This window comes from Dermacentor silvarum, chromosome 2 (assembly GCF_013339745.2).
Source record: "Dermacentor silvarum isolate Dsil-2018 chromosome 2, BIME_Dsil_1.4, whole genome shotgun sequence".
NCBI lineage: Eukaryota > Metazoa > Arthropoda > Arachnida > Ixodida > Ixodidae > Dermacentor > Dermacentor silvarum.
In genome coordinates, this window is record NC_051155.1 from 156,326,674 (window position 1) to 156,338,684 (window position 12,011).

Below are 12,011 nucleotides of genomic sequence, written 5' to 3' on the forward strand. Positions count from 1 at the left end.
GCGCCGCTGAAAAGAAGCCGTGACGCCGGACGTGGAGCACGGACATGTTTGGCGTGCTGCGTGGCCGCTGCGACGAGACGCATTGCCGATGGCCAATGGTAAAGGTTCTTCGCTTACTTGAGAGTGGTGAGCATCGTTTGTGTAGTGACTGCTTGTAATGAATGCCGAAGACAGCAATAAATGTGACCTAGGTAAGCAATGCTTCCTGTTCAACTATCTATTTGCTGGTGTGTGTCTGTCGTATATTTCACCGTCAATTCTTGCTCATGCTCGCACTGTTCAGTTTTATTTAAGTGAACTACTTGCTCGCTTCATAAACACTGTTTTAATATTTTTTATCACTATCAGTCACCGTGTTGGTTATTCTTAAATCTCAAGCTTATGTTGCACTTTTGTGCGGACGCACAACATTGACCTCATGCACGGAACTGGTGTTTTGTGCTGATATTCAGTTTGTAATCACTTGATATTGCATTTTGACTGTTAAACTGTCACATTATTGCGGTGTTGTTTTTTTGTACTTCTACTGGAGGGGAGTACGAACTGACATGAGAATTCATTTTCGTTCAGTTTTTTAATCTTTACTTTTTATTCTTACCGAAATTTCCTAGACAGAAGAGTATATTAACCTTAGGCGTGTTTAATTTGTGGTAGTTTTTCATCTGTTTGTGGTTTATTTATGTCTCTTTTATTATATGTTAATAGCTGTTGTTTGCAGGTCGACGCTAACACATAACTATGGTATTGTAAGATTACTTTTCGTCGTTGTAGGCTCCACTACACAGCAAGGAGATCTGAAAATTAGCAACTGACATACCAACAGCAAAGAGACATGATTGTGCTCGAAACAGGGATGAGATCGGCCTCCTCGTGGAAGTCTAAAACTTATATGTATTTGTACTTGAACATATTGTACACGGACCTTCAACATTTCTCTTTTCTTTTTTGCCCTATTCCTCGTGATGCTGTAGAAATTTGTGATGCCAGGCAGCGCTGTACTCAGAGGTTTTTTCATTACTGCTTCATGGCCTTGGAGAGGAGAACAGACCAAGGCAAAATGTAATTTTGCTTGTGAAGGGAAAACTTTGAGGTACCTTGTTTTGTATATGCAAATAAAGTAAACATGACATTTTCACTAAATGTTTTGTGTCAGCATTCCTTCTCACATCTGCTACTCACATCATTTCCAGAATGTGGGTGCTGCTGTCTCATACCTATATAATTTTTTTCGATACAAGAAATGTTGCATGCAGAAATGCGTATTCATTCTGAAATGTGCCGCCTTTTCAGATGTGCTTTCCACTTGTGCAAAATAGAATTATTAGAAATCTCATTATCATGTGATGACGACATGATACTTTTTGCAAAAAACTTTTAACATGGTCCGCAGCAAAGAAAAATGTTGCGGGACAAACCTTTATACAATGCATTCACCAGTATACAAAAGCAACATACTGTGTATTTCATCAATTATTTTGTGTTTTGCACATTTAATCCAAAATTACCAATTGTGTGCCAGCTTATTTCAAAAGGTACATCTGTCTTGATGCATTGTGCATTCTATACTAATTCCTGCAAGCTGCCTTGTGTAAATGACCTGTGCTGTAACATAGCAAGGTGGCAAAGGTTTATACGTTGTTAACCAGTCTGTCCATGAATATTTAAAAAAAGATAATTTGAGACGAAATATTGATTTCTGCTGAACAAGTTTTATAATCGCAACAGAATTTCAATAATAATCATTAGTACGAATGGCGCCAATGTTTGACGGATTAGCATCTAAATAAACAATCGTGGTTAACGGCAGAGCTGGTCAATCAGCACTCCATATCCGGTTGCTGGAAGCATTCTGCCACAGAATAGTCTCAAAAACACATACTGTGAACATGCCATAAAATGCATTGCTGTTCCAACTGAGATATTTACAGAATTTTGCTGCAGGTTGTGCAGAAAGAATAACAGAAACAGCAACGCACTTCGTTGCAGATTCAATTTCTCGAAATCGGTGCCAGGCACAATTATGGCAAATTGGTATGCTTTCAGTACTGGCTGCCTTCAATATGCAATTACATGTCCCCAAACAAATGAAAAAGCATATTAATAAACTTTTGCTCCCAAATGTATTGAGTATCGCGCAAATGCTGTCTGTCACCGCTATGAAGTTTTCACAGCAAGAAAATGTCATTTTGTCTTAAGAGCTGAATATTTTTTTGGTTTTAGACAATGAGTCATGTCTAAGAAATTAGGGCATAACCCCTGAGGCCAAATTTAGGAACCCTTTTTTCTGTAATCTTTCGTATAGGCATGCAGTCTTACACGTTTTCACCCGCACATGAATTTTGTGCATTGCTCCTTCAGCCATCCATTAAACTTCACTGCAGGGCACTAGCGTAACTCACTCAGCAGCGTTTTCAGAAAAAGTGTATTTCTGAAGATCAGCCGAAGTTCAACAACTTTCCGTTAGCTACGTCGAAAGGATACCTTTTTCCGATAACATAAGCTTTTACGGCGATTAGTCGTAATTTGCCTGCAGAGTTATAGCAGTGATTTAACCTTGACCAAAGCGCAAATATAACGCAGCAGAGAAATTATGACTAAGTGCCTTAAATGCCCATATTTTCAGAAGAGAGCATCCTCCTGACGTTGGCTACCGAAAGTTGTAGAAATTCGGCCGATCATTTGAAGGAGAATTTTTATGAAGTTCTCTTCAGTGAGTTACGCTAGTGCATTGCGGTGAAGTTTGGTGGTTGGCCGAAGAATCAATGCCCTAAATTCATGTACATGCGCAGAAGGACGCGCGTGTGAAGCCTTGCAAGACTCTATGCCTATACGAAAGGTTACATGCAAAAAGGCTACGCGTACCTATACTAAAGGTTACTATATAGTAACCTTTAGTATAGGTACACGTAGCCTTTTATTTTATAGGTTACACGTTTGTGAGAGTGTGCCCTTCATTAAAGGTTACTTAAATAAAGGTTACTATGTAACCTTTTTTTTATAGGTGCACAAATTTGTGAGAATATACCCCTTTAGTAAACGTTACCGTGCTAAGAGTGTACCTTCGCCCGCTGCGGCGTATGCTTGCTGCCAGCGTTTTGACAGTCGGTGTCTGCAGTCATTCAGTGTGATCTGTTCGTGTTTGTGCGCGCTCACACCACGCTTGTTCATTCAGTTAGTAATAGTCGGGCCACATTTTCCAACGCACGCTACACATGAAATGCTGCCCGGATCGGCAGTGCAGCGCTACAGGTGTGTCCCTTCGCACGCGCTGCCCACGGTAAGCGCTTCTCATCAACACCACCGTTTCACACGCGCCTTCTCGTGGTCATCGAGTCTCTCTTCATGTCGGTCTGCTTACGCCGCAGCACACCTGCTTACTTAATCAGCTCATGTTTACTACAATTCATATTGCTACCAAAGCCGCTCACCTTACTTCGTATGACATTGCTGTGTTGCTATCGCATTCATTGCTTCGCCCTTAGGGCGAAACTGTGACATTTTTTAGAGAACCAGGAGTCTTGTGCAGTGCGCGGGAAGATTGCTGCGAAAACAAATGTGCTGCGAGCAGATTGAAGAGCCGCCTATCCGCACTTCGAAGATACGCAGAACACCACTTGAAGATTCACCATATGTATAAAGCGGCTTCACTGTAGTGACTGCATGTATACATGAAGTCTTCAATCCCTACGTGACGCATTTTATGCTGATTTATAGGCAGACACATCCAGAATAGTCAAAACACAATCGCGGTTCACCGAAGTGCGAACCTCGATTGTCATTATCCTCCTTCCGTTATTAAGAGTGGGTCTCAGTGAGCTACGCGCAGGCATAAACGCTGCTAAGGAAATCAGTTGCTGTCCTGACGAAGACAAATACCCTTGTCTAAACGTTTGGCACCAGCGACACTCCTTGTTTGACCATTTCGTGCTCGATATTTCTTGTTCGAAGAGCGGTTGTTATTCTCGTATTCTCGGTGATGGATAAAAGTTATCGAAAACATATTACGTGATTCATATTCATATTGCATTCTTACGTGATCTCGAAATATCTGACATAATTTTCCACGAAGGTGGACTTGCAGGCAATGACATGGACGACTAAAAAAAAAAAAAAAAAAAAAAAAAAAGATGACTCACCAAACAAAGTGAGAAGAGCAAGAACAAAACAGAACGAGAAAGAGTACTTGTATGAACAACTGCAAGGTTTACTTGGCCTTTATAGGGCGAGGACAAACGTGACCGCATAACACTTGCTTGCTGGTTCCTCGCAAGCAAGCAAACGCCCTTGAACAAAATCTTTTTTCTTCTCGTTGTTGAGGTCGCAATTGCGCCTTCACGTGTGCATTTGTACACATACCGCGTCGGTGTACAATTTACCATCTTGTCGCACGCAATGCCATCCGAATGATGCTCTCTGATGTATTCTCTTCCTCAATTATAGTTGTGGCGAAACTTATGTTACTCAAGCTGCGTCAGGCCGGTTTCGCGCACTCAGAACGTTGCCGGCGATATGATCAGGCTGGTAATTCCCTTACTGGCTATTCTTTTGATGAGATCCTTATTGCCACTGTAGTTTCGCAACGCAATAAATTCTCGCAATTCTTGTTTTTCGAGTAGTTCGCGACGGTTATGGCGTTTTCTGCAAGCTTAATTGCAGCTATGTACTCGCGCAGGAAAGAAATGAAAAAGAATGCAACAACACTTATTGCACCCGCCGCCTCGACGCGACTCAAAAGCGTGCGTGACAACCCATTAGTCGCTTTGTTGGGTGGCAAGAAACCGCTTAGCCTTGAGAGTTTGGGTAGCGTGCTTCGTTTTACGCAGCGACGAAGTTTCCTAGATTTTGTCCGGCTAATTTTGTGCAGCATTACGGAGGCCAAAGGTGCGAGGAGGCTTTACCCGCTTCTACACAAGACAAAGCAGGTTTCTATCGCAAGAGCCTCGACATAGTTAGTGAGCTCTGCTCTGGTTCAAAGTAAGTTTAAGGGCTTAGAAACCTAGCTCTACTTGGCCGGAAGCAAGACAAAAGGAATATACACAGATTAGAAAAGCGCCAGAGGTCGTTCAAATAATGTGAGACAGCTGAAAACGTCCTCTCAGCGTAAAATAATGGTTATGACCTCCGAGTCCCGTACCAGGGCAACCTCTGGAGCGTCCCGGATACCTGTAGTGTTCTGGCTAAGAAGGCAATGCATATGCGATGCAGGCGTCAGTTCGCAAGGGACTACTCTTATGCAACACTTTAGAAACACTGGCAACTTAGTCAACACCTCCTGCGAAAGCTTGCTTACCACACCATAGTACCACAACTCTATCTGTGTTTTAGAACGCCCCCAATGCCCTGGAAAATGAGAATCGTAGAAGTACGAAGGATCGTATAAGTGTGTTTTTATAATTAGTGAATATTTTCTTTGTCTTCTCACTAAATGAGTAGTAGTCTGCGGTTGCTTTTATCCTGCTGCACAGAACTAGTGGAGGTACATGTGTCGAACGTTCGTTTTCCCAGCTCCTATTATCGCCCATTCCTCCTCACCCTGATGAGGCTGGCGTAGTTTTCCTTGTCGCGTGGCGATCCTCCGCGGTAGGAGACACCAGGGAAGCGCCAAGCCATGTCCACGCCATCCAGGTTGTACTCCTTCATCCAGAGCAGGACGCTCTCGATGAAGAGCGCCCTCCTGTCGGCGTTCGCGACGAGCGCGGAGAAGACGCCGATCGGGTGCTGCCAGCCGCCAACCGACAGGAGCGTCTTCAACTGGGGGTACTTGGTCTTTATGGCCGTGAAGTTCTTGAAGAGTTCTGCAAAGAAGGCATTAGGTATTAGACAGTTGAGCGCTGAATATTCACAATAGACTGCGCTCAAGAGGCATAACTCGTTTAGGTTGCACATCTGGGTGACTGTCTCAGGAGAGGTCTTTATATTTCTCAGATTTGTAGCTCGTGTGGCGAGTGGATGGCTATATAGGAGGCACGGACAGAGAAAACGCAGTTTCGAGCTTGGAACTGCTGACGCAGTAAGAAGGCTTAGAGGAGTCCCTGCGCCTTGCGCTCGTATTTCTACGTAACACCGGCTTCCTGGAGATTTGATCAATCACTTCTATATTGAGATCAAATGCTTCAGTTGGCTAACTTGCAGGCCTCAAATCCAAGTGAAAAATTCCATCACCACCAATATGACCGAGATGAATAGAGGTTGTCAAACTACTATAGGATGGCTAGGGGCGCCAGCATTTGGTTTAAATGTTGGTACGTACATAATATGGGACCACGGCTTCTGAAATCGGCAAGTGCGTTGCAGCCACGGATATGCCATGGATCCGCAGATCCTGCATGCTTGCATTTAGGCCAAATGCGGGCGCTACCTACCCCATCGTGGCGTACATGGCGGACATTGACGCGGCCATCGGGGAAACATGCAGACGTTGCCGGCGAACTGCAGTGGTTGGAGTAAGGTGTTTGGACTAGCGCCTCGCAATTCTCCCGTTTACGAAGAAACCAATGGATGCGCATTTATGTTTCTCTGCTTATGCGGACAGACCAAGGAAACTCGGTGATCGGCGACTACAAGCATAGCCCTGGTAGTCTCGATATAGCGTGTCACTGCATAGGCAGGAAATGATCGCACATCCGCTGCTTTAAAAATCAGAACGTTGATAAAAATGAATTTGTACCGGTTTTAAGTTATGATTTGTTTATGATTGAGTTACCGGTTTAAGATATTATGATAAATATCTTATGTAAACAAAAACATATTTGCGTGGTACTGCCGCGGGTCATATCACTTTATGGCAGTGTTCGTTATTTCTTGCGGCATAAAGCGTGTGATGCATGCAAGCTTTATGTGCACGTATAACTGTGTGTGTTCGATGTACTCCAACAGGGATCTACGGTGCGTACCGAAAATTCAAAGATGGTAGCCAGGCGGGCAGCTTGGGTGCAATCTCTCGATTGTTGTCGTCACTTCTATAGCGAAGAAGTGCGTGATCAGATTGCACGCCCATCGCGGATAGTGTTGTACGCGTGGGCCAGTGATTAACTTGGACTGTACCGCGATACGCGTACATTTGTACGTGTATCGCGGTACTTTCCAGCGGGCTCATTTTTTTTTCTCGTCTGATAAGATTCGACGACCGACGATAGGGCTCGCCGCTATGAATGCAATTTGAGTGTTGCTTGTCTTTCTGGGCACCAGTTCGTTCAATAAAGAATTAGATTATCATCTGACATTTCTGAAATGCGTATGACTCTTTACCTTCAATGCAACGTGGCATATCTAACGCTTCACACATACCAAACATTCTTGCGCAGTCAGAATTTTAGGCGTGATTTGAAAGCTTCGTCACGGTGAGTATATAGAGCTCACGAAATAATGTTTCCGTGTTTGATTACCTTTTTAAAAATTTTATGTCATAGTCGTGCTTCGTCTGCGCCACGTAGGGCATGAGGGTATACGAAGCGAAGGAAAAGTGGTACCCTGTGCTAGCCATACACGGTACCCGCGGCATTCCATGTGAAAAGCGATACTGAAAACCTGCTATACCTCTCCGAGCCGTAAACACTGCAGAAACGATTCTGAGACAGTTATCTGCCTTCGCGAAAAAAAATCAAATTGCGGCAGGATTTTCTGCGCTGTCGAGTCAACGCTGCTCACCCCTGTTGCTCTCGTATTCAGGCACCTCGCTCCTGAGCTCCCAGGTTTCTGGGTTGACGCCCGCGTAGGCAAAGTTGACGTGCGTGCACAGGTCGCCTGGGATGTTGTTGACGCCGTAGTTGGCTGGGTGGGGTCGCGTGTTGGCCCAGCCGTAGTAGTAGCAGACCACTGGTGCCGGACCCGAGTGCGCGCTCGAGCGAGTGGTGGTGGTGTTGGTTGACGCTGGGGTGGACGACGAGCCCGCCGCCGCGCTTGCTGTTGATGTCATTGTGCCACTACCTAAACAAACAAACATGCAAAAAATATAGTTACACTCGTACTGTGATGAGTTTGATTATGAACTCCATTATAACGTACGTCGGATATCAAGTGATTATGCGCTCATTCTTGGGCTGCGATGGAAGTCGTATCTTGCATCGCGCGCTATAAATGCAAGTGAAAAAAAAAAACAAAAAAAAAAAAACATGAATTGTGTCTGCTATTTTCGAACGTTTACGCAGGGTCTCATTTAAGCGGCTTGAACTTTTGATACCCGCACTGTTGAAATTAAATTGGTATTACGACAGTACCCCGCATATGCTAAAGCTTCGTTACAAAAGCATTATCCTGCACAAGCTGCATTACATCTTGACAGGGTAGTTGACGCGCTCAAGCTAAGTGCATAGAACGATCGTGCATGCTGAGTGATGGCATACCTTGTTCTGCTGCCTTGTCTTAAGTTTAAGTGCTTCGTGGCGATATTGGCTTATAGGAAGTGGAAGAAACCAATTTCTCGTTGCAGGGCGAATCTACTTTTTTTTGTGCGACAGTTGATTGTCTTCTTGGACTACTACAGATAAACTAGAAGTTGACATCGCCGCGAGTTGGTCTATTATCAAATCAGTGACCTTCGTCTTCTGCAAGATTAGGAACAAATAAAGTTTTCCCAACTATGGCCGCTGTCGCCTGAACAATGAAATAATCGCTTATATCGGTGATATGGTTGCACTGGAGTGAGGCCCATCTTAGCCCGCTTTAGTAGTTTTCCGACTTCGAAGCTCACCTTATTTCTGCGTCTTGTTCATTCGGCTCAGCCTACTACGTTAAATATTACTGAAGCTTCACATGTAGTTTGCACGGCTTCAAAACATCGATCATCTTTAATAGCTTTTATGTATCAACTGTATGCGACGTCTGTTTTATAGGCCAAGCCAGTCCCTTCTTTATCTGCTATAGCCATATGTGATGACATTGTAGGTATACTCTATGTAAAAAGAAAAAAAAAAAAGAAGTTGAGAAAGAACTGAACAATACACTACTATCTTGCTAACATGATGAGAAAAGTGGAAAGTTAGGTATGGGATGCATTATGTAAATTGAGGAGCAGATACACGGGCATGCAGGCGAACAGCGCTGTGCGCACAAGAGTCGTTTCGGCCTGCATGGTCAGCGGTGTCTATGTGGTGACCTTCGCCTTAGACCTTGCATTTACTACGCTGTTGATCACTCCGCCATATTTTGTTTATTGGCGGACAATGACCTTCGTGGGCTTAGGCACTCGAGGTTGATTTTTTCACCTTCTCCTTAACGTACCGGCGACTAGAAAAACCAGTTTCGTCGGCGACCAGTGTGTCGAACGGTTTTGGGCAGCCGCTCAGAGCATGTTCATTACAATAAGCCGAGCACTCACCGTTTTCCTGGGGCATGCCGAAAGCGCAGGTCAGTAGTAAGGCGAGCGGTAGCGCAAGTAGCTTCATGGTGATTCGATGGACCGAGTTAGAGCTGCAAAGGAAATTGGCAAGGAGCACCGGTGAACGCCGAGAAAAAGGGCGAAACTTTTGTCGTTTGCTAACGTCACTTCAAACGAACAATATTCGACATTTCTTCATTCCACGAGTTTCAAGAAATTCGGCCAAGACGCAGGCGACCATAGGGCGCGCACCATCCTTCGTTCCTGTCAGCGGCACTTGCAACTTACAGCTTTATATGCAAATTTGTCTGAGCAATCGCGAAGGATGCGCAGCACCGTTGGAAATATTTACCCTCTGCATTAGCTTCACGAACTTTGACCTGTTTTGGAAGGCACCGTTCGCGAAAATATATATATATATATATATATATATATATATATATATACCTCGAAATTCTCACACTTCTGTAAACGTTCGCTACAAAACGGTACTTGCATGGATGTAGAGTTTTAAATGCTGGCTCAAGGGTGAGTGGATATAATTAACCACCGCTCAAGAATGACACTGCGCCAAGTAGCCGTGAGATAGATTGTCCCCTCGTTGTCAGACTAAAGTTCCCAGTTTAGATCGTCGCGAATTTTGAGAAAATTTAATTTACCGATTTTAACGTCCCGGAGAAACACGCGGCCTGTGAGGGTTGTCACAGCGGGGGAACTCCGGATTACTTTTCTTTGAACATCTGGGGTTCGCTATATGCGGACGAGCGAGAAGTATCAGCCGGAAACAGAGTACATCCGCTGTCGAAAAACTCATTTTAGTTCGGCGCACAGACATCCCGAGGAAGCTGTGAGATCTCGCACGGAAACCGATACCCACACTATATACTACACCTACATCTTCCACCAACGTCGGAGACGACAATCGGCGAACGAGAAAAAAAATAAATAAAAATCGTTCAGACCGCAATTTTGGCGCTTACCTGCGAAGCAGTGCGAAAGCAGCGTGGATCACTGCGGTGGAAGCCGTGCGGACTGTTTATAAGCAAGAAAACGGCGACCAGTTTTGTAACGCCACGCCGAGATAGGGGAAGACCCGAGACACGCGCGATCGCGTCATTTGCTTTCACTCGCCCTCGTCAACGCTACCTTTTCTTTTTTTTAATCTCCCTTCCTCCTCAGCCCTTTCTGCACCTCGACGCAGGCTGGTGAGCGCGACGCGTGAGCAGAGGACGTAGTCGAGCCATTTGCGCAACGAAATGTCGAGCGCAGAATGAAAGAAGGCGGGATTGGCTCGTTGCTGGCGGAACTGGAAATGCATGCGATCTTTGTGTCGCGCTCGCTTTTTCTTTTTGTTTTTTAGTCGGCAGCACGTGCGGCGGCCGATGACAGCCCGTCCGGTTCCTCGTATTCCTGTTGGCGACGGCAGTAACCTCAGATAGAGCGCGCGTGGGTGCAACAGAAGCCGAGGCGGGAGGCTCGCATCCGTATTTACGCGTATACGCTATAAATGTGGCTGAACCTCGGAGAATACTGAGAAACGAGAAACACTATAAAGAATCATTGTGAATTGTTGTCATGTGCATGTTGGATCGATATACGAAATTTTTAATCAAAACGTTCTCCAAAGCACTGATATACATACAGTCGAACATGGATACATCGAACCTCAAGGGGATCACAATAAAGTTTTATATATAGGTCATTCGATATATCAAATAAAAATTGTAAACAACAATTTTCAAGGGGATCTTGCCGGTGTTCGTTATACACAATAATTCGTTATATGTGGATTTGATATTTTTGGGTTCGGTTGTATTTAAACGGGAAAGGGGGGAGGGGGCTATACGTTTGCTGTTGGCTTGTGCATGCAAGCGCAGTATTCAGCACTAAATAAATAAAAAAAAAAGAAAATAAGACGACCCGGAAACAGTAGTGCATGAAAATGCTGGAGCAGGCGCTTGTCGTGTTCTTTAGGTGTTTTTTTTTTCTTCCTTCGTGCCACATTTAAATTAATTAAGCGCTGCTAATGTGTTTACTGGTACATGTAGCATGTTTTTCTACACTGTAGAAGCACTTCACATTTGCACATACCATCAGTTTTATGGCCTATCTAAGATAAATAGGATTCTTGGGCTTTACGTGCCAGCACCCCGAGATGATTATATATATATATATATATATATATATATATATATATATATATATATATATATATATATATATGCAGCTCGCCATAGTGGGGGAATCCGGATTAATTTTGACCACCAGACGATCTTTAACGTGCACTCAATGCACTGGACGCGGGAGTTTTTGCATTTCGCCCCAATCTAAATGCTGCGACCGAAATTTGATCCCGTGACCTCGGGCTTATAGTAGCGCAATGCCATAGCCGCTAAGTCACCGCGGAGGGTGACGATAAATTGTGGAAGGATAAGTTTGGATAAGTTTGGATAAGTTTGTCGCCTTAAGCAGTAGGTACCCTTTCCTTCACAGGCAGCTGGTACGTCTAACTGACCGGTGTGTGTCTCCGTGTCCACTGCACAAGCGGATGCAAGCCCGTAGCACCATAGGTTTCGTTTGGGAATACAATCGCTTATTCGGAAATGATCGAGTGCGCGGTGGCCTCAACAAGAGGATCCGTGTGATTTACGCGGAAGTAGAGCTCAGACGCGGTGTAAGTAACGAGCTCCTTGAA

The 12,011-nt window shown here is 44.5% G+C and overlaps 1 protein-coding gene across 1 annotated transcript; it reads right to left on the reverse strand.

The window, feature by feature from the left end:
- Positions 1-5,310: 5,310 nt before the first annotated feature.
- Positions 5,311-9,332, reverse strand: LOC119441956 (endochitinase-like). The gene is made up of 4 exons (XM_037706640.2): positions 9,317-9,332; positions 7,648-7,926; positions 5,533-5,795; positions 5,311-5,340 (listed from the first exon to the last, which is right to left on the reverse strand). Exons 1-4 carry the CDS (start codon positions 9,330-9,332, stop codon positions 5,311-5,313), a joined length of 588 nt encoding a protein of 195 aa, XP_037562568.2.
- Between the last annotated feature and the right edge of the window lie 2,679 nt (positions 9,333-12,011).